Genomic DNA, 23,504 nt, shown 5'->3' with positions numbered 1-23,504 from the left:
CAAACGTGATTTGATGTGATGAAATTCAAGGCCATTTACCAGTTTTCCACCTTTTGGCCATGGCCCACATTCAGTTCACATGGCTGCCAAGGGTTTACAGGCACACCCGTAGCTAACAAAGGAGAGTTTCCCACTTAGCCTGATTATGTGGCGTGTGTCTCTCTTCCACTCTATTTCGGGTGTCACCCACTAAATTGATCTTGGGACTCACTTGTGGCCCCCAGTCGCAGCTGGACCAAAACAGCCATGGAGTGTTCTGGACGAACCCTTGGAGCCCTGGTGGGCCTTTGTAGTCTTCAGGCACGAGAAATCACTCCCTCTACGGAAGGCAACCTTATTCTGCAGAACATGGACCTCCAGCAGCAGCCCCTGTGTGGTCAGGGAAGGTCACCAAGTGCCACTGTGGGCACCGCAGAGGGTGAGGAAGCTGGCCTCCTCCAGGGGACGGACCATCTTTAAAGGAAAGGGGGCTCCACAGGGTGGGCCAGCCCAGGTGCAGGCTGACCACGGCCACCAGCCCGGTGGGGTCGCAAGGCAAGACAGGGACATCTCATGCGGTGGCCTCGACGAGCTCCTCAGGGCTTCCCCACGGGCGCCCCGGACCTTTGGAATCTCTGGATGAGGAGCACGAGCCTGGCGATGTCGGAGAGCTCGGGGAACAGGGCCATGACGCTGTCCACGTGGTGGGGCGGGAAGGTGCTGCAGAGCACGGTGCGCGCCCTGGCGCGCGAGTCCGCCTCGGGGCCGGCAGCCTGGGGCACGGACCCCAAAGCCCCCCCGGGGGCGTCTTCATCCCAACGCGACCCCACCCAGGCTGAGCGGCCCGGGAGCCAGCCGGCCCCTGGAGGAAGGGCCCACGGGTCGGCGGGCTGCCGGCGCGGGGGGCGCCGGTCACTCTGCGGGGCGCCGGGGCGGTACCCACCCTGTAGGCCCGGCGGGCTCCGGGGGCTCTGGAGGCCGGGCGGTGCTGGCGGGGACGGCGAGGGGCCGGGCACCACCCAGTCGGGACAGAGCGGCCTGGGCGCGCGGCCGCAGCCGGGGCCCCGAGGGGGCGCCCGCAGGGGCCCCGGGTCGTCGCTGAGGACGAGCCTCGAGAAGCCGCCTCCGAGAGTCGCCACGTCGGCCGCCCGCGCGCTCCCCCGCTGCGCCTCCTCGCCGCCCGCGCCCCGCCAGGCCAGCGTCTGCGCGCGGAGCTCATCGGCCACAGCCAGCTGCGCGTGGTGCGGCCTCTCCGGGTGGTAGAACTTGCACTTGATGCCGTAGGTGCATTTCTTGCCTAGAAGGGGCGGGCAGGGGGGAGAGGGCTCCTGGTGAGAGATCTTGGGTGGGGAGGCCCGGTGTGGTCCGGGCAGTGCCCGCCCCGCGTGGCCTTTCTCGTTGGAGATTCCTCCGGGAAGGCCCCCGGGCCTGCTGCAGACTTGTCAGGTTTGGGGCGGGACGAGGTGGGGAGAAGTGCCCTGGGGCGCAGACAGGACGAATGAGGGTGCAGCACCCTACTCCTCGTGGTATTTTCCACTGGACACGGTACCCCAGTGTTACCCACCCAGCGCAGGGGGAGTGTTGTCTGGAAGTTCCCATGACCAGGGACTGAGACCAATCCACTTCCCCAGAGACGCTGTGGATCGGGCCAACCTAGTGGCGGGGGGTTGGGAGTGGGTGCTCATGACATAGGATTGTGCCTCCAGTGCTGACTCAGTTTCCCCCATTGTCCACATCCCTTGTGCTAATCATTGCCCTCCCCTTACAGACTGTTTTAACAGAGGTGATCAAATAATTTATCATCCAAACCAGGGCCCTTCTGAGAGTGGAAGGGAGCAGGATGGGCCACCTGAATGTGTGTGTGATCACCTTAATTCTAACAAGAAATGACTCTGAATATCACTTACGGCATCTTAAACTTCTATAGGCACAATAAACGAGGCCTGGGGACCTTAAATAACTTGCCCAAAGCAAGCTAGTGAAAGAGCTGGCTAGAAGGCTGGTGTCCCTGGAGGGCTCTGGGATAGAATCCTTAATTCTTAATGGATAGCACCAACCAAAGTCCCTAAGGGTAGGTAGGGGTTTAGGTAAGACTGTGGGGCAAGATGTGGGCACAAGGTGCCAGGGGAGGGGCTGAGAAAGGAGAGCGTGGGGTGCACACAGCATCCCTGCTCCCTGGATGTGGCTTTGCTGTGTGTGACCCCTGCATCCAGCCCTCACAAACCGCATGCAACAGGGGTCCAGGATGGCAGTTCATCATTACAATAACCCTGTCAGGAAACTGCCATCCAGAGAGGTTAAGTTACCTCCCCAGGGTCACACAGCTGATTAAGGGCAGAACCCGGGCTAGAACCCAGCCAGCGCTTCTGACCTGAACAGGGCCCACTAGGCGTGGGGCGCTACCCACCATAGGGGCAGTGTTGCCAGGACGGCTCTGGAGGCTTTGGCTTCCTGCTCAGGAAGTTGCTCAGGGTGGGTCCCCGACGGCCCAGGGGGTCATCAGGAGGCATGAACCTGGAAAACAAGCACAGGGGAGTGACTGCAAGGCCCACAGAGACTCGCCGCTGGCCCTGTGCGGGGAGTGAGCCGAGCCGCCTGGGAAGGGAAGGGCAGCACCAGGACTCTCTCCGTCCAGGACTCTTTCTCCCACCCAGGGGTTGTCACAGTGTGTAGGGCAGCACAACCTTCCTCCACACTGACCCGCACAGAGCACAGCACTGACAGATCCCAGGACAGCAGCCCCTGGGCCTTGTCCAAGTTTTTCTCCTGCTGAGTCAGCAATGCCAGAATCACTTAGCAACTCCTGGAAACATGCAGGCTCCGGGCTTCACACCAGACCTGCTTAATCAGAACCTCAAGTTGTTCAGGAATCTGCATTTTAACAACTTCCCAGGTCATTTTTATCCACTAAAGTTGAAGCATAATTGCACTAGGTCTCCCCTGGGACCTAGTCTGAAAGTGACTCTAAGCTGCATTCCAATGTCCTCAACAGAAGGCTGGAGACCTCCGGGGGGCCCGGGGGGGGCGCTCTCTGGTCCTGGGAGCTCCATTTCTCCTGTGTTGCCCCACAGCTCTGGGCCTCTCAGGTTGGGGATGAAAATTAACAAGAGTTCAAACCGCCAGCTGGTGGGTCAGCGAAGAAGCGGATCCGGGTGCAGCCTGCACGCAGGTGCGGCGGCACACGCAGCCCCCCGGGGTTAACGCAGGCTCCACCCTCCTCCGCAAACCATGGGCGGGGTCACTTTGTCACTCTCTGACACCACCCTGCCGCCCGCCTGCCCCTTCCCTTCCCTGGCATTGGTCTGAGGAGGAAGGGAATGCATCCTCGATGCCTGCAGCTCAAAAGGGAAAACAACATTCCTCAGAAGAAAAACTCCCTCCTTCAGCACAATCCACTTTTCATATGAATACTTTTGTTCCCAGGAGGCACTTCCAGGTCATACAAAGGTTCTAATCGGGGATTGTTTAGAGAGGGGGTGGATTCTAATCGGGGGCTTGTTTTTATGGGCTGGTTTCCCCCCTTAACGTGAAGGGTCACGCTGGGGTCCCACTGTGCAGACCACATCCACCAGGCCGGCCCGAGCTGGGTGATCCCTGGTCCCGCGTAGCCTCCGTGGCTCCGATCCCAGCTACGCAGCCGGCTTCGCAGAGTTGGGCCCCGACCAAGAATCTGGGGAACCACCCACTGCAGTTATTAAAAGTTCCCAAAGGCTTCACCTCCTGCTCTTTCCCGGGCCTCACAGCCGGGAGCTGGGCCAAGAGGCCCCTATGGACGTGCCCTGGGCACGGGGCGAGCGTCCTTGCCCACAGGCAGGCGGCAGGCTCTGCCCTCTGGCAGTCGGGGGACCTTCGGGCAGGCCCTGAGCAGAGGCCAGTGTGTCAGGAGGACTTGGCCTGGACCCCAGGCTGTCACCAGGTCAGAGGCGGCCATGATCCATCAGACCTCAGTGAGGATTCTCTGGATCCAATGGTACCAGCCTTGCCAGATTCCCCCGCGCCCGAGCCAGAGACAGGGAGCCACCAGCCTTGCGAGTGTGGAAATGACCATGGGGGATGCTGCGGGGTAGCTGCTGTGACCATGCGCCCTGGGGCTTAGGAGGGTGCCTCTGCCTCCTTGCCTGTGGGCCAAGGGGTAGTGGGGGCAGCAGTAGCCCCCGGAGGCACATGTCCTGGCCTGGCCTGAGGATAACCGCTACCTCTAGGGGTACAGTCCTCTCTGGTCCTCACGACCATCTCAGAGGTAAGTGTGACTAATCCAAGGGCAGGTTATTCAAGGTGAAGGACATTCAGCCCAGCGAGGTTGAGAGCTTTCCTCTCCACACACAGCCAGTAAATGGCAGAACCTCAGTTTGAAACCTCATCTACTGCTTCTGTGTGCGTGGTAGCTCTTTCCACCACACACACAGCCCCGCAGGCTCCAGGGTCAGGAGCTGGTCCGCCGTGTGCAGGTGGCCTGATAGAGCGGCCACGTGGCCTCTCTCTCCCCATCTTCCCTACCCCAGGGCTGCAGCCATTTACACTCACTCACTCAGTAACCTACAACTAGTCATTGGGTGCCTTTAAAGCGCCAGGCTGGCTGGAGCTGTGGCAGATAAGACACATACAGTCCCCGCCCTCACGGAGTTGGGGAGCGTGTCCCAAACCGCATTCCTAAAAGCCAGTGAGAGAGCCCAGAATGAGGACCGAGCTATCATGCCTGGAACGGAAATTGGAATGGGAGTGATGTCCCAGCCTGCTGTGCCCTCCCCATCTTGTCCCACCCTGTGACCATGCCCACCTTGCCAGGCTCTTCAGCATGCCTGAGGACGCCTGCAGTGGACCAGCCATCGCGTCCTCCCCACCTCAGCTCCGTCTAGCTCCTCCCTCACCCAGCACCTGCTAACTGGTCTGTGCTTTGTGACCCTGACTTCGTCCTCCTTCCACTGTAGCTGGTTGGTCCAGGGGGGACCTGACCCAGGAGAAACACCCTAGGGGACAGATGAACCAACCAGATTCTCTTGAGAGTGTCAACCAAGATGTATTAAGACAGAGACAGTTCCAAGATCTTTACAGCCCCAAAGAAAAGGTGATGTCGCCCACTCCCATCCGTCATTCAAAACTTTGAAAAAAAACAGACAGAAGCATAAAATAAGTGAAAGGGAGTGCCACAAAGTTCAGGTTCACCCCATGATGACAGTTCCAGCGCTCTTATTTGAAATGTTAAATTCTTCAAAAATAAAAACAAAAGAAAGGTCCCCCCAAGGCCATGCCTGGCCCACTGGTCAGGCAGCTGGGTGCTGGCTCAGCTGGATGTGGGCGTGGGAACAGAAAGGTCACACGGCAGTTGGGACAAAACAGCCCCGTGGGGGAAATCTGGTCACGAAAGAGAGGAGACAGAGAGGGCCAACAGAGGGATGTGCGGTGGGGAAGGGGCGCGGGCGGCCCGGGGCTGGGGGGCTCTGAGCCCGTGACTAAGCCCCGCGGGGCCCCGTCACCACCCCGCCCCCTACCCACCCCGGGACCCCGCGGGCCACACGCACCGGTCATTGACGAAGGAGAACATGAGCAGCCTCTGCTCGATGAACCACTTCCACTCGGGGTTCTCGCTCTGCAGGTCGCGGTAGTTGTCGTTGGAGACGATGACCCCGTCCTGCTCGTAGGCCACCTTCACGATGTAGCGGTCGTCGTAGCAGACCACGCGCTTGCCGCTCACCTTGCGGGACGGCGTGTACACCAGCACCGCCTGCCTCTCCAGCTCCTCCAGCACGTGCTGCTCTGGGGGCCGCAGGGCGGGGACCGCATGAGGCGCTTTCTCGCACGGACTCTCCACCCCCAGAGCCATCCTAGGATCCGAGGCAGCCCCGGCTGCTCAGGGCTCCTCTCTGGTCAGCGCGCCCCTCCCACCCGTCCCCGTCCCCCCCGCTACGCCTCCCTCCCCCTACTCCCCCTTCCCCTACACCCCTCCCCCCTCCCCCCTCCCCCTCTCCCCTACGGCCCAGCCCAGCAGGCGAAGAGCAGGGTGGTCTCAGGAGGAATTTGCCAGCAGCCTGAGGTCAAGTGGGCTCTTGGCTTCTGTCCTGCCTGCGTCATGACAGGAGTCGCGAGGATGGTGCCCAGCCAGGGAGACACACTTTGGAAGGAAGAGTGAAGCTACAGCTCTTGTCCTTGTGATGGTTACCTGCCCCGTGCCCCTACCACGGTAGACACAGAGGCCTTCTTCTGGAGAAAGACAGCCCTGTTTTAACTAGAATCCCAGCACTTAGGAATTACTAGGAGCCCTGCATCCACCTGGAAGAGTGCCGCCGGGGCCCTTAGCGGAGAACCACTGCCCCCCTCCCAGGACACAGGAGTCTGCTGGGACACCTTCAGGACGGAGCAGCCCACAACTGACAGCTCTGAGGGACACAAGAATGTCACGCAGAGAGGCCGGGATTAGGAATCTGCAGCCTGCATTCCGGTCTTAGCTCCAGCTCTCGGGTTTTTCACCCCTCTCCGAACATCAGGTTTCGCACTTATAAGATGAGGAAGATGACTCCTACGCCTGCTTCACAGCATCTGTGGGGCGACTGGACCGGCGCCTGTGGGGCGAGCCCCCAAGAAGCCTGGGAGGAGGGAGTGTGTCCCGGGAGCTGCAGACGTTACAGGGTCTCTTAACAGGAGCTAAAATCTGCATCCCTGGATGGCCTACTCTTTGATCGTAGTTTTGCCTTTGGAGACAAAAGAATTCCCTTCCGCAGGAAACAGTTACTCCACATGTGGAAGATTATTAGCATATTTGTCCCTCATGTCTCAGTCCTTTCCTATATGACATGGTTCCCAGACTTTTTAAAAGTGCATAATGCTGGGCTTCCCTGGTGGCGCAGTGGTTGGGAATCCACCTGCCAATGCAGGAGACACGGGTTCGTGCCCCGGTCCGGGAAGATCCCACATGCCGCGGAGCGGCTAGGCCCGGAGCCTATGCTCCGCAACAAGAGAGGCCGCGATAGTGAGAGGCCCACGCACCGCGATGAAGAGTGGCCCCCGCTTGCCACAACTAGAGAAAGCCCTCGCACAGAAACGAAGACCCAACACAGCCAAAAATTTAAAAAAAAAAAAAAAAGTGCATAATGCATGTATGGTACAAAGAATCATTTTTTTAAAATGCTGTGTGTGTGGTGATCATTTTGTCATGTATAAAAATATCGAATTGAGACAGGAAGGAAGGGGGCAGGGCACAACCATTGAAAGAATGACACAACCATTAAGAAGAACAGGATACGACAAAAACTGGTTAGAACCTACTAGGCGCAAGATGGCAGAAGATTAGACTTCCCTAGACCTTGAGCCTCATTATACCTTTATTGTAATGCATTAGCTAAATGACACTATGACAGGCACCATGACAGTTCCAAGGCTAACCATAAAAGGCCAAAAAGTAGGGGTGCCCCAATTCCTAGAAACCCCTGCCCCTTCTCCAAGACAGAATATTCCTCCCACTCGTTAGCCCAGCCCATGAAAACTAACCACTCCATATTGCAGGGCCGGCTCTCACCCTCTGAGATGGCCGACACTCTGTCTATGGAGTGTGTAGCTCTCTAAATAAACCTGCTTTCACTTTACTATGGTTCACTCTAGAATTCTTTCCTGCCCAAAGCCAAGGACCCTCACTTGGTAGTCTGTCCCAGGGACTCATTCAAGACCTGGGACATGACTATCCTCTTGTGCCCCATTTTTCCTGCAATAGAATCACTATGTTGTACATCTGAAATTTATACAATACTGTAAGTCAATTATACTTCAATTTAAAATTATAATTCATTAGTTAAATACCATGTGTGCAGCACTCCCTTTGAGAAACAGAACACGGCCCATGCTTTGAAGTCCCCATTGCCCCTCGAAGTTTGCATCTCCCTCCACTCCCTTTAAGATAACCCAATTTTGAGAACTTTGTGTTTATAATTCCCTTGCTTTTATTTTTTTAAATGCATATATATATACCCTTCAAAAGGACAATTTCCAATGTGATTATGAGCCTCCAGACTTTACACAAATGGAATCATCTTGCACATATTCTTGGGCAAATTCTTTCCTCGTTGAACATTGTGTGCGTGAGGTTTGGCCATGTCATGACTGTCAGTTTTGCACAGAAGTCTCCTGGTACAGAAGGACAAGGGTTTCCCTAGGGTCTGTCTTAAGGAGTGATAGTGCTGAGTTGTAGGGAAAGGCACTTTACAAGGTAGTGCTGCATTATTTTCCAAAGTAGTTATATCAAGTTACTACCCAACACAGCGTCTAAGGCAACCTTGCCAGCACTTGGCATTTGCAGGTTTTTAAATTTTTCCCAATCTGGTGGGTGTAAAGTGGCCTCTTGCTGTGATTTTATTTTGCATTTCTCTGGTTACTAATACAACTGAGCATCTCTTCATATGTTTATTGGCCATTTGTGTTTTCTCTTCTGTCAAAGGCCTATTCATGCCTTAGCACATTTTTCTATATATTTGTCCCTTGCCTTGGTCTTATTAATTTGGATAAGTTCCCTATAAATTCCAACAGGAATCCTTCATCAGGGATATGTGATATATGGCCTCTCCCAGGTTGAGGCTTGTCTTTCCGTTTTCTTATTTTTGTGGTATCCGTTAATGAACGGAAGCTTTTATTGTAATGTAGGCAAATTTATGACTCTTTCTGCTGTCTCTCTGCATTTGTTGTGGCTTGTTTAAAAATTCTTCCCTACCCCAAAGTGAATTCCCTACTCTTTACCCATTATGTATCGCACAATATATATTGCACAATATTGCACAGCTGTTGAAAGCCACCATTCTCCATGTTCAGACCATAAAGAATAATCTGGGACAACTGGTCCATGATGAACCCCCCTCCTTCTCATCCCCCCTCCTTCTCATAATCCCATTGAAAGAGAAGGGAAGCAGTACAGAAGGGGTAGGGAATCCATAAACACATTAAAAATGGGCTTGGGGACAGCAGCAAACCCAGGATTTTGACAAATTTTAGGAAGACAGAAAGCAGGTAGGATCAGAGACTTCCCTGGCGGTCCAGTGGTTAAGACTCCATGCTTCGAATGCAGGGGGTTCGGGTTTGATCCCTGGTCGGTGAACTAAGATCCCACATGCCACGTGGCAAAAAAAAAAAAAATGCAAGAAAGCAGCTAGGATCATATTGATCCTACAGTACAAAGGGAACCACAGCCCAGAATGTGCATGGAGGCTGAAGAGGAGGTGGAGCCGTTCCCTGCAAAGTCCCAGCGCTCTCCAGCAGGAGTGGCGAGTCAGCAGAAGTCGGATTATTAACTGAAGGGCTACCATGGGGCAGCTGCACCCACCCTTTCCGGTCCCTATCACTGTATGGGAAGTGAAGATATAACTAGGAAGGAGGAGGTTCCCATGTGGCCTTTGACCTCCTAAAGTAAAACCATCATCCTCGTGGCACTGGAACGTGTGGTGGGCAGAGGCGTCCAGCTGCCTGCCTGCCTGCTCTGCGCAGGGTGTGCTGAAGTGACCTCTCCTGCTCAGCACATGCAATGGTCAGCCCTCCCTTTTAGGGAAAGATCCAAATACCAGGAGAGGAAGCCCATGGCAACTGCACAGGTATGTATTTAACCTATCTGGTTCTTTGTTCACAAGTAAACACTGACAAGCAAAGGATCACCAGACTTTTGAGAAGAAGATTTAACAGCACAAAGAGAGAGAAGGAGAGAGATGAACACAGAGAACTGACCCCAGAAAAAAATAAATATGATTCATGGAACTTCAGAGAACTTTTTAAAAGTCTGTATTAGTATAGGAATAGTCAAGAAGATACCGTATCTGTAAAACAAGAATAGCGTTTTACAGTTCTTACTGTTCACAGTAAGAACTCAACTTAGGGTTAGCTATTAAAATAATAATATATTTTTGAAAGTTACTAAGGGAATAGATCTTAAAAGTTCTCATCACAAGAGAAAAATTCTTAAGTGAAATAATGAATGCAGATGCTGAGCAGAGGGACTGACAAATAGTAAGTGCTCAATAAATGCTATATTTAAGTGAAAAAAAAAAAAAAAAAGAATAGCGTTTTACTTAAAAAATAGAATCAGAAAGAGAAGAAGAAGCAATTGGTAACCACTGATAGAACTGAAAAAAAACCCAACAACTTTTGGTTAAAAGGCTGGAAGAAAAAAGTCAATGAAACCTGCCAGGATCACGAAGAGGTTGGCCCCAACATTGCTGACTTGGCTGAGATGATACCAACAATGGCTCAGCATGTGACTTCTTCTTATAAGAAAGTCAAACAAACAAAAACCCCTGTTTATTTAAACCACCTGTTCTATTATTTGTAGCTGAAAATATTCCTAGCTGATATAAGAATTAAAAATAAAGAATTCCCTGCATCTCGGTTTCCTTTGTTTTTGTTTTAAATGAAGAGATTGAACTAGATATTCAGTTAATAAATATCACTGGACCGAATGGATGCCTCTTTCAGTTCCTGTATTCTACTAGGGGTGGGATGCAGACCCAATCTTTCTGCAGAGTGTTAAAAGTTATAAGATACTATTATTTTTGGAACTTAATCTTTCACACTAAAAGACTAAATACTTTGTTCATTTATCTATCAACAGCTATTTATTGGGCACCTGCTATATGCCAGCTGTTACGCTAGGTGACAGGGCTCTGGCAGGGAACACTCATAGTCAGTGCTTTCATGGAGCTCATAGTCCAGTGAGGAAGACAGACATTATCAAACAAAGGTAAGCAGATAATTGACTGTAATTTTCAGGAGTACTATGGAGGAAAGGTGTACAGTACCTCTTGAGAATGTACCTGCTCCAGCATACCTCTAATCGGGGTATCAGATCTTGGTGGTTCTTTCCTCCAGGAGGGGACAAAAACTTTGATGTAGGTGTGTCCTCTGTCCCTGAACCAGTCCACAGCCAGCTGGATTCCCCGGCAAGAGAAGGCTTCTTTATTTCCATGACTACAATGAGAAAACAAAGACATCTGCAGAGGAACAGGAAGGGTTCCTCAAGAGTGATTTTTCCTGGGAATAGCCTGGATCATAGTCTCATAATCAAAGGGAATCAGGCAAATCTGCATTTTGAAAATAGGTCATTCTTTGCACAAAATATATCCCTTAATTGGAACCAATTAGCTTGTGATAATATGTGGAGGGTCTCGGGCTCCAAGGGGAGTGCATTCCAAGGATTAATGGACAAGATCCTCTTATTAACTGAAGCTAATATGGATCAAGAGAGGGTTGTCAATGTGATATTGGTCTTTGCAAGTCCAAGTAAGGAGGCCAATGTGCCCCACAAATTCCACTGTAATCATCCATCAATGGAGGCAGGAAGGAAAGAGTAGTGTGAGAGGAGGCTCAAGACCAGGCAGGGGGACTTCCCTGGTGGTCCAGTGGCTAAGACTCCATGCTCCCAATGCAGGGGGCCCAGGTTCGATCCCTAGTCAGGGAACTGGATCCCACATGTTGCAACTAAGGATCCCACATGTCGCAACGAAGATCTCGCATGCTGCAATTAAGAGCCAGAGCAGCCAAATACATAAAGAGAATAAATAAATATTAAAAAAAAAAAAAAGACCAGGCAGGGTCTTAGGAGCTAGAAGATCTGTCTAGCTCCTAAGAAGAATGAGAAGCCATAGAAGGATTTTAGGATTTTAAGACTGGGGGTATATGTGATGTGATGAGATGTGATCTGATGTATGTTTCAGAGTTCAACTTAGCAGCACAGAGGACAATAAGTTGGAAGGATCCAGAGTAGGGGGGACACCAGTTAAGAAGCAGTTGTAGTCATCAAAGCAAAACCTGATGGTGACCTGGACCCAGCTGGTGGTGGTGAAGAGTAGGTGAACTTGAGAGATAGTTAGAAGGTAGTATCTCCAGAATGCAGTGATTGACTGGGTACAGGGGTGATAGGGAAAAAGGCATTGAGGAGGCTTCTGACTTGTATAAGGGGATGGAGGGCTCCCTGAGACAGACCGTTTGGGAGGAAGACAGGATTTAGAGAAAAAGATCCTGAGTTTGGTCGTGGACACATGGTGAGTTGGGAGGAGCCTTGGTGACCTCTAAGTGGAAATATTAAATAAACTTTTATTAAGGGTGTTGATACATATTGCTAAATTATCTTATGGAGAGATTGTACCAACTCACATTCCCACCAGTGGTATATTAGAGTACTGCGTCATTTCAACAGTTTGGTAATTTTATTGGCAAATAATGAAATTTTGCTTTAATTTGCATTTTTTGATTACTGATGAGATTGAACGTTAAAAAAAATATGTTCATTAGCTATTGTTTTTTCTCTGTGAATTTTCTATTCATGTTCTTTGCTTATTTTTCTATTGCATATCTTTGGGGATGTCTGTTTTTTCTTTTACTTGTAAAAACATTTACCTATTAATGATATTAAGCTTTTGTCATATTATTGCCAATGTTTTTTCTAGTTTTGTTGGACATGTAATTTTACAATTCTTGATATGCAGAAGTTTCAGATTTTTACATATTTAAGTGTACCAATCTTTTTCTTTGCAGTTTCCTTTTTTTTTAACTAAGTTTAGAACATTATTACTGATTCAAGGATATGATAATCAACTTTGTTTTCTTTAGTTTTATGACTGTTTTTCATATTTATCTTCTTAGTATTTTAGAATTTGTTTTGTGGTAGAATGTAACATGCAGCTCTAAGCAATTTTTTTCTTTCAAAGTAGATAGTTGGTTTCTGTACACAATTGATTGAATAACCCAATTTCTTTCCCATTGACTGGTGGCCCTTTCTTCATCTTATATTACTTTCTTATGTAGTCAAAGGTCTATTTCTGGGGCATTTCTTCTCCAATGGTTTGTGGTTTTTGTTCTCAAGTAATACATTGTTTTAATTATTACAGCAATAATACTACTTTTATATCTTCTTTTCCTACAGTTAATACCCCTTATTTCTAATTCAGTATTTTTAGTTAGACTAGGATTTTTTTAGAAGAGTATTTAATAAAAAGGGTAATAGTAAAAAAACCCACAGAAAATAAAAGAAGCCACCTGCCAATGCAGGTGACACAGGTTTGATCCCTGGCTCGGGAAGATCCCACATACCGCGGAGCAACTAAGCCCGTGTACCACAACTACTGAGCCTGTGCTCTAGAGCCCGTGAGCCACAACTACTGAGCCCACGTGCCACAACTACTGAAGCCCGTGCGCCTAGAGCTTGAGCTCTGCAACAAGAGAAGCCCCCGCTCTCTGCAACTAGAGATAGCTCGCGCGCAGCAACAAAGACCCAATACAGACAAAAACGAAAACAAATAAGTAAATAAATTTATTTAAAAAAAAAATCAATGGGGCCATCTGTGGTAAAAAGGAAGAGGAAATGGAAAGCTAGCCCCTTTGGCAGAAGTTGCAAAACAAGGAGATGGAGGGAGAATGAGGAGCTACTCACAGAGTGCTTACCCTGCCCCCCAGGCCTGCCCCACTCGCTGAGCCACGAGGGGACGGGAGGGCTGGAAACCCCGCGGTGGATGTGAACGGGAGGCTGAAGACTTGTCTCTCAGCACAGCCTGGGCCTGTCGCAAGCCTCTCAGGGAAATCCTGGTTTCAGTGGGTGCAGCCTCCCGCAGGGCTGCAGGGCTACCGTGGAGGAAAGTGGCGGATAGGTGAACCGGAAGCGACACCCCTGGATCCCTTGCTTCCCCAGGCCTGGAGGATTTCGCGCAGCCTGGGCATGGACAGCACTTTAAGCCAGCATGGTTCCCCAAAAGGCCAAATGGGACCAATGACCCTCTCTGTAGACCATTCCGGAAGCCAGGCCAGCCCATTCCTCTGCAGAGGAACCCAGTGAGGGTCCCAGACTGCTCTTCCAGACAACACCAGGTCTCAAAAGCCTCCAGATGCCATTTGGGAGAGGAGCAGGGGAAGGGAGAGGAAACACGAAGCCTGAGTCCTCCAGAAGACAGAGGACGCTGAGCTGTCACAGACAGGCAAGTGTAAAGTTTGCACCTTCCCACTACCTAAAAGGTGGCGAAGAGATTTCATCTATCATAGAAAATAAGGCCTGTGTTCTGTGCACATTGCAGCAGCGATGTGAACATCTGATGATACCCACACTCCCACCCCGCCCCCGAGCACGGGTATCTCCTGGCCGCAGCAAAGTCTGCCCACAGTCCGTTCTCAAGAAAACATATCGTTGCCACAATTCTTTTAAAATTTGTTTCTCTGGCGTGCCCTGTGGCATGCGGGATGCAGGATCTCAGTTCCCGGACCAGGGATAGAACCCGGGCCCCCTGCATTGCAAGCATGGAGTCTTAACCACTGGACCACCAGGGAAGTCCCTAAAATTTGTTTCTTGATTGCTCTCTTTTCTTTGACCACCTATCTGTCTTTAACTGTTCAAAAGCCAGCTTTCCATCCCTGATGCCTCCGATGGGTGTGTGACTTGGGGCGGGGTTGGGGGTGTAAATCACACACCCATCAGAGGCATCAGGCACCCAGTTCCTGTGAGTGGGCAATGGTGAGCGGGGTGACAGGTTCCAGCGGGTCTGGACGCAGGTGGAGGGGAGGCGGTTGGAGGTGCAGAGATCAGGAAGAGAAGAGCTGAGGAACAGGGCCACCATCAGCTTCATGCAGCAGAAACTGGCCCCACGGCCTCTCGGGTACAAGACTCCAAGATGGCAGACCCCCTACCAAGAGGCTCCAAAGGACAGATGCGTACCCCCCAGACCAGTGGAAGATGGAGGGAGTGTACATCTGCCCATCAGCGCAGCCGGTATCTTCCCTCTCTCCCTCAGAGGTGCCCTCTCTTCCAGCCTGAATTCCAGGCACAAGGAGGTCGGGGCCTGGCCCTGAGAACCCCTAAGTTGGTCTCTCTGCAATGGAGGATTTTTCATTCAGTCCACCATTTTGCACACACTCTACCCCACCATTTTGCACACACTCTACCCCAGCCTCATGAGCCTTCTGGTCTCTAGAAATGTGAAGATTATCTATGTTCAGTCCTTGCCATGTCTCTTTGTACCAACCTCAAAACCCCATCATGGCTGCCCTAGTCCTGGCCACAGAAAGCCCTGAGCAATGGCAGGGTTGATGCCACAAGCAGGGGTCACCTCCTCACCACGTGGGGCTCTGTTTCTAGGAGATGGCAGAGCTCTCAGTCAGGTAATAAAACTCAGCAGTCACCCTGGAAGCCCACACCCCACATACAAATGGGAAGTACGTTAGCCAGAGGCACCCCTTCCCCTGGGCTTCTCCTCCACTCGCTCAGCATCCAGCTGTGAACATCTCCGTCAGCAGGGCGCTGTGCTGGGGCCTGGGGAGCAGTGAACGAGGCAGACCTCACCCCAGCTTCTTGGAGCTCATTCTTAACAGAGTCCTGTGTATCTGACCACTTTGCACATGTGCCTAATTTAATCATTGCAAGAAGCCCTTGAGGAAGTGACCTTGGCCCCATTTCACCCTTTAGGAAACTAAAGCAAAGCCATGTGCTGGCTCGCTGATCTCGCAGCAGATCTCAGAGCCTAATCTTTTGGGCTGCAAACTCTTCCTTCCCATCTCCATTTATTCCTGCCCCTCTCCAGTCTCTGCTCCTGGGATCCAGACAGCAGCTCCTTCGGAGCAAAAATTACCACCTGTCCACAATACTGTAAATCAACTGTGCTCCAATCAAAATTCTAAAAAAATTACCAGCTGTTAAAATGCTCGAGCTGGGAGAGGGACCATAGCGCTTATTAACAGCCGCTGAGAACCAGTTTATCAGGCAGAGAGCTGAGCGCCAAGCCCTGGGAAAAGGAAACAGGAGCGGTAGGATTTGAACAAAGGGAGGTGGTAATGGAAGTGGGTAGGTACCTGAGGCAAATTCTGCCTGCCTGACGAATGTCAGCCTGGGCAGCCGCCATCAGCGCGTAGCCATTTACACTAACTGACAATCTAAGTGAACGCCCTTGTATCACTAACTGTTGCCCAAGAAGTCTCTGCAGAAACCAGCAGACAGTCTTATGAAGAGCGAGGCGGTGGTTTGGGGGTGGGACGAAAGGAAAGACAAGCGGTGATTCCTTTGGGGTGTGAGATGTAAAGGCCCAACACTGATTGACGCTGTTTCTTATTTGGGGTTAAACTGCAAACACTCTGAACCTGGAGTTTCTAGCCCTTCCACCAAGAGATCTCCTCAGCTCAGGTCGGCGGGGAGATAGGGGGTGACCTCTGAGAGAGGGTGCTCTCTCATCTCATAAAAGGAGAAATGGGTGCAGACTTAGGTAGGAAGCCAAGGCCAACGTTGGCTGGAGTCCATTCAGAGGCTGAGAAGCAGGCTGGACCCCCGGCCCAGGAGTGTGCCCCCTACACCCACTGAGAGGGGCCTGATGAAAACCTCCTGTTGCCAGCCTCAGCTCTCTCATCACTGAAGGTTTGTTTCTCCAGAATACGCCAGATTCTGTTAAGGTTTTTAAGAGTTTAAAAAGGTAAACAACAACAAGTCAAACAAAAAACCCTGTACACCCCCAAATCAGGAAACACTCAAATGAAACCCTTGTCAAGGCCAGTAAGAGGATGTGAAATTATCGGGTGGTTTTTCCCCAGGCTGAAAGCCTTCAACTCACTCCTTTCCTAAATTTGCCTACAGAACATACACCACTGGTCTTGTCAGTACGTGTGTGTATTTGTGAGTTTGCCAGGCAAGAAAATGTTGGCAAGAGTTGGCAGCGAGAAACAACATTCTTCCCAAACACCACGGTGCAGCTGGTCACATGCTTTCAACGAAAGTCACCTTTTTAAAACCATCTGGACGTTTTTCTTAAGGCCAAGCGACTCCAGTGCTCAGCTCACAGCTTCCTCTCTCCTGCACGTACACACATGCACGTACACGTATGCACACACCCCTGAAGGTGTAGGGACTGTGCCTGAAAATCCGTCTCTGTGCTGCTGGTCAAGCAGAGCCACCATTCAATGCACATGTGACCTTCTGAGGGCTCCCAGCAGGCTGGCAGCTGCAGGAGGGGAATCCTGGCCCCTGGTGAGGGAGAGGGGTGTAGCGTGTCCTGTCTGCAGCGGGCACGTCTGGAGCTCATCGTGCCTGGGGAGGCACAGGCAGGCTCTGGCCCCGGAATAAAAGTCTATGGGGTCAGGGTCTCCCGCTCAGAGGCCAAAGATACTCGGAATTAGCAGCCCGAAGATACACGGTGCTGGGGAAATGGAAAGAGCACTGAATCCAGAGCCTGGCGTTTACTGCTCTGGGACCTTTGGCAAGTTACTTACTCTCTCTGAACCTGTGCAGAAGAAGAGACATTCCTTTATAAGAAAAATGCATTTATTTCTTTCACACATGCATAAAATAATCACCCTGAATCCTAGAATGTTGGAGGTGAAAAACTACATAAGATTATTATTATTCAGTCCAACCTCTTAACTGTATAAACAGGGCTCAAAAAAGTCAGGTGACTCTATTTACAATAGCCAGGTCATGGAAGTAACCTAAATGCCCATCGACAGGCGAATGGATAAAGAAGATGTGGTACATATATACAATGGAATATTACTCAGCCATAAAAAGGAATGAAATTGGGTCATTTGTAGAAACGTGGATGGACCTAGAGACTGTCATACAGAGTGAAGTAAGTCAGAAAGAGAGAAACAAATATCATATAGTAACGCATGTATGTGGAACCTAGAAAAATGGTACAGATGAACCGGTTTGCAGGACAGAAATAGAGACACAGATGTAGAGAACAAATGTATGGACACCAAGGGGGGAAAGTGGGGTGGGGGGTGGGTAGTGGGATGAACTGGGAGATTGGGATTGACATGTATATACTAATGTGTATAAAACATATAACTAATAAGAACCTGCTGTATAAAAAAATTAAATTAAATTAAATTAAAAAAAAATTTTTTTAAAAAAGGTCAGGTGACTCACGCAGAAGTCACACAGTAGGTAAGCTGAGGAGCTACAGCTGTACCGTCCATTATGTAGACACTCACCACATGTGGCTATTTACACTTCAAGTTAATTCAAAAGAAATAAAATTGGAAATTCAGCTCCTCTGCCACACGAGCCACGTTTCCAGTGCTTGGCAGCCCCACGTAGCAAGCGGCCACCATATGGACCACCATAATGCGGGTAAAGAACTTTCCACCCTCACAGGGAGCTGCTCTATTGGGCAGCCCTAGGCTAGAGGTCAGAACTCAGATCTTTGGACTCTAAGCCCTATGTTCTGTCCCCTGCTTCTGACCTCCCTAGCTTCCTACGTGTAATACAAGGATTTCAGCAAAACTACGGACAAGCATGAGGTCTGCTTCCCAGGTCCCCATTTACACGCCCGCCACTGCAACTTAGAATTCACATTGAAGTTGACCCACCACTTAGGAAATGATAAATGAAGCCATTGCTCCTGCTTGTAAGAACCAAATAGACTCCTTTTGTCGTTACAGCGAGGAGATGGGAGGTTTTGGGAATTGGGTGGTACGGTCCTTTTGAAATGACTTGAACAGGATGTGTGCTCTGAACAAGTACATTCCCACTTATTTTAAAAAGCACTTGGCCAGTGACCCTCACTGCCGATCTCCAGAGAACAGCCACCCCAGGCCTACTGGGTTCAGCCACTACAAATAGACTTGGGCTACACATTCTGAGGCTCTGGGGAGAGGAGCCCGTGGAAACTTCTAGAGTGATGGCATGGTCAGAGCACAGGGATGGAGGTCAGGGTCTGATGGAGCCAGTGTTGACCTTGGCCAAGCCCATCTAGGCCCTTCCTGTGCTTTTTCCTCTCTCAACTCAGATGGTCAGAGGCAAGGACAGATGACCCCCTCTCACATTCTCTGTGCTAATGGAGAGGCTTAGCGCCCTCCCGTAAAGCATGACATTATCTATAACTGCTCATTCTACATCAGTGGTTCTTTACGTTTTGGGGATCACAGACCTTCTAAGTAGCTATTGGAAGCTGTGGATCTTCTCCCAAGGGAACCAATATATGTATACAGATTCCACTTTTTGTAAATCATTTCAGGCCACTGCTGGCTTTGAAGATGGAAGGGGCTATGAGCCAAGGAATGCAGGTGGTCTCCAGAAGCTGGAAAAGGCAATAAAACATATCATCCCCTAGAGCTTCCAGAAAGGAACACAGCTCTGCCGACACCTTGATTTCAACCCAGGGAGACCCAGACCAGACTTCTGACCTCCAGAACTATGAGACAATACATTTGTGTTGTTTTAAGTCACTATATTTGTGTGGTAATTTTGATATAGCAGCAATAGAAACTAATACAGATTTTTTTGGTCTTTAAAGATCCACTGAAACACAACTTCCCAAAGATAATGGGAAAAAAAAACATGGCTGAGAAGTTAGGCTCTTGTTCTCTGTGAGCAAAGGCAGACACAGTCCCAGGCTCCAGGGGACAAAGCCACAGTCGGCAAGTCGGCAACAGGCACCCTATAGGATGCTGCTGCCAACAGAAGACACGCTTCTCACCTGCTGAGGGCAGAAAGGACACGCATCCCACCTGTCTCAGGCTCCTCCCCACTCCTTCCAGGACCAGACAGCACAGGAAGCAGCAGCATCTTCAGAAACAGAGAATGGCAGTGCCTGCGATACTACAAAACCTCAGCGAAGGAGAGTTTTCAGAAACCATGTTTCTGAGGTTGACTGAGTTTTGAGGTCAGCAGATAACACGTAGACACCATGCTGTGTTTCAATCATCCGGCCCCTCTAAAGGTGCGTCCCACACTGGGAGGGACTGTATCCTTTACAAGCGAGGATCTGGCAGAGCCTGAGGTCAGGGGTCCTCCTGAAACTCTGGTTGGAGGACACGGGAGGTGTTATTGTAGGAGAAGGAGCGGGGGTGGAGCTGAACATCAGACCCCAACTCTCTCCCAGACGTGCCTTTGAACAAATTAAGTCCCACCATCAGGAAGCTGTGAAATTTCTCTTTTTGTTCCCCACTAAGGGGATGCAGGGGGGCAGGGGAGGGGATGTCTGTGTATATGTGCATATATGTACATACACACCCTGAGAACACACACAACTACATGTGTCCTAGTTATCTGAGGTGGTTTTTAGGCAGCACAAGTCTGAAAGAATTAATGTTCTGACACATTCTTCATAATAAGCCTGAGAGATGGTTTCCATTTGTAACCCACAGACTAATTACAATCGTAGGAGGTGAGGGCCGGGTGGGACTAAACGGATTTACCCAGAACACGTCTAGGTCATGTGCAAATAGAGGACGTGGTTTAAATGTGAATTCCAAGCAGCAACAGAGACTTTCATCAAAAGAAAATCCTCCACCACCACCCTATTGTAGCCATTCCTAAAAAACGTCTGGTCCCTAGGGCCTCCCTGGTGGTCCAGCGGCTAAGACTCTGCGCTCCTAGTGCAGGGGGCCTGGTTTCGATCGCTAGACGGGGAACTAGATCCCACATGCCGCAACTGGGAGGTGGCAGACCGCAGCTAAGAAGATCCCACACGCCAGAACACACGCGGCAACGAAGATCCTGCGTGCCGCAGCTGAGACCTAGTGCAGCCAGATAAATAGTAAAAAAAAAAAAAAAAGTCTGGTCCCCAAAGAGAGAATGCTTTCCTGTAGCACCTGAAGTAGTTGTTTTACCCTGCAGCCGTTCTGCTCTTTTGATCTGGAATCAGAGAGCTCATATAATCTTAGGACTGGAAAGGTCTTCGATTTAAGCAATATCATCTTACTTTAAATGTAAGCCAGAGATTTCCTTGGTGGTCCAGTGGTTAAGATTTTGCCTTCCAATGCAGGGGGTGCGGGTTCGATCCCCGGTAAGGGAGCTAAGATCTCACATGCCTCACAGCCAAAAAACCAAAACGTAAAACAGAAGCAATATTGTAACAAATTCAATAAAGACTTTAAAAATGGTCCATATCGAAAAAATCTTTACACGTAACCCACATCTTTCTACTGATGTCCAGAGGAAGAGATGCCTCATCCAGACCAGGCAGAGGCCAGGCCCCCTCTCAGAACCCAGCAGACTTTCTTCCTAGGACGCTCAGAACCTACTGGATTCTTAAAAATCCCTTTAACTCCCCCAGAGATCTTGAATTAAGCAGGATTTCAGAGTCTCACCTATCTGGTGCCTACACAGAGCATGTGTGAGATTGCTTTAGAGACCGAAGGACCAGCTCCCAGGCCCCAGGGAAAAGGCAGGACTCCATTGCCTATTGACATAATCAAGCCCAGGGAGACTTGGCTGGCTAAAGCTTGAATGAACGCTTGAATGAACTTGTCCTACACACCAAGCAGGGCATATTGGAACTGCCCCCAAGCCTGGGCCATCTCGAGCTAACCTTTCCACACTTCTGTCCTGCAGCGCCCAATCCAAAGTGAGCCACGGACTTCCCTGGTGGCGCAGTGGTTGAGACGCCACGCCCCCAGTGCAAAGGGGGCCAGGTTCGATCCCTGGTCAGGGAACTAGATCCCACATGCATGCCGCAACTAAGGAGCCTACCTGCTGCAACTAAGACCCGGTGCAACCAAATAATAAATAAATAATTTTTTTTTTTTAATTTAAAAACAAACAAACAAAAAAAGGGAGCCCAAATTTTCAGGGAAAACCACTCGGCCTGTCTGCCAAAGAATACCCTGTTGACACATTCGGCGCTGATAACACTGCTCTTCTCCATCCACCGTGGCTCAGCTTTTGGAAAGGGACGTGCGTCTATTTGTAGTTGTGAGTGACCGACTTCCTATGGCTCTGCCCTTTGCTGGGCTGCAGCTAAGCCAAACAGTAAAATAATGTGCTTGTTTGGTCAAAGCCTCCTCCGTGCCCAGTGGGGAGTGTGGGTGAGGCTGCAGAGCTTCTCTCTCAGCTGAACTTGGCCTCTCCAGGAAAGATGAGGCGGGGCGCGAAGCTCTCATCACCGAAACGCACAGAGATGCCAATATGCCAGTATAACGCGGCCTCTGCAGCTCAGGGGCCCCAAGCACACCTCCCGCACCCAGCTAGGAAGCCACTCCACCAGCGGGGCCGCCACCAGCATGGCTCACAACCCCCAGCAGAGGGCTTCCAGCACGGTTCAAGTATTACGTTTTCCCATCTGCTTCTCATAACCTTGAGGGAAGTAGAAGAGCTCTCTCTTGACCTGGGTCACAGAGGAGGAAACTTGAGATACCCCGGCTTTCCCAGAGTCACACAGCTGGTCAGGGACAGACTCCAGACAGGAAGCCGTGTTCACCAAGGCCCAGCTCTAGGCTCCTCCCCGATTATCCCTGAGTTAGTACCATAAAAGCTGCCGTTTGTTGAACACTTACTTTGTGTCAGCACTGCCCTAGGCATTTCTGTGCAGCTCCAGTTCTTACAATTACCTTCTACGGAGGTTGTAGACCAACGTTACAGGTGGAGGAAGTGAGGCCCAGAGGGGTTAACTGACTTAGTGAAGGCCACACAGCTACTGAGGGATGGAATGGGGATTCCAAGCCCCATCCATGGGCTCCAAAGCTCCTCGGACCGACCCACCGGGAAGAGGGGCAGTCCTCCCCGCCCGCAGCTAGGGGACGAAGAAAGCTACCTCATTGCCACGTTGCTGCCATCGATCACTATGGGTCGCAAGGAACTGGCTGGGCCTCCTCTGTCCTCTTCCGGGTCCGCCCCCAGCCCGCGCTGGGCAGAGTCGGGGGTCCCACAGGAGCCCCTGGGAACGAGCAGGGGCGCGGCGCTGCCCTCGTGGGCGCTGGGCCGGCTGCCCGTCTGGATCAGCTCCTGCAGCACGTCGTTGACCAGGGCGTCCTCGCCCAGCTTGCCCAGCACCCTGACCACGTCCTCCCGGCCGTAGCCCAGCTTCTGGAAGAACTCCATCTTGCTCAAGCGCTCCATGCTGTGCCAGCTGGGCCCCCGCGAGGGTCCTGCCGCCGGCCTCCTCCCGGCAGAGCCCTACCGGCATGAGCTAGAGAGAAAAGGCATCCATCAGGTGTTTCCTGGGCAGAGGAGGTGAATTATGTGTGCTCTCTCTCCCCCCCGCTTCTCTGTCAGGAAGTCACGTCGGGGCCTGGTCCCCTGAGGGGTCTCAGTGGCTCAGTGTGGTTGAGGGGCTGAGATGCAATCACGGTGCCTGTACTAGTGGCTCTCCCAGGCCTTCACCCCGCTCCTGGTGCCCACGAGGGGGCCAGAGGGACCCAGAGCAGCTGAGCGGGCCACCCAGCCCTGGGGACATTTGTGCACAGGCCAAGGAAATGTTTTTGAGGCTCTGCTATGGCTGAATTGTTTCCCTCACCAAATTCATATGTGGAAGCCCATCCCCCAGCCCCTCAGTATGTGACTATTTGGAGATAGGTCTTTAAAGAGGTGATTAAGGTAAAAGGAGGTCAGTGGAGTGGGCCCTAATCCAATAAGACTGGTGTCCATATAAGAAGAGGAGATTTGGACACAGTTGGGTACAGAGGGAAGGCCATGCGAAAGCACAGGGGAAAAAAGGCCATCTACCAGCTAAGGAGAGAGGCCTCAGAAGAAACCAGCCCCACTGACACTGTGATCTCAGGCTTCTGGCCACCTGAACTGCGCGGAGGTGATGATAATAATAATAGTAATAATAATAATAATAAATTAAAAATTTAAAAATATACCTATAAAGTCATCC

The 23,504-nt window shown here is 50.9% G+C and overlaps 1 protein-coding gene across 1 annotated transcript; it reads right to left on the bottom strand.

Annotated features, from left to right (window-relative positions):
• Positions 1–544: 544 nt before the first annotated feature.
• ZC3H12D (zinc finger CCCH-type containing 12D) lies at positions 545–22,744 on the bottom strand. Its single transcript, XM_057528191.1, has 5 exons — positions 22,440–22,744; positions 10,769–10,908; positions 5,499–5,733; positions 2,387–2,493; positions 545–1,276 (listed from the first exon to the last, which is right to left on the bottom strand). Exons 1-5 carry the CDS (start codon positions 22,742–22,744, stop codon positions 576–578), a joined length of 1,488 nt encoding a protein of 495 aa, XP_057384174.1. The 3' UTR covers positions 545–575.
• Positions 22,745–23,504: the final 760 nt, after the last annotated feature.

The sequence above is a fragment of the Balaenoptera acutorostrata genome, chromosome 14 (assembly GCF_949987535.1).
Source record: "Balaenoptera acutorostrata chromosome 14, mBalAcu1.1, whole genome shotgun sequence".
NCBI lineage: Eukaryota > Metazoa > Chordata > Mammalia > Artiodactyla > Balaenopteridae > Balaenoptera > Balaenoptera acutorostrata.
This window is presented reverse-complemented; position numbering and strand designations above follow the sequence as displayed.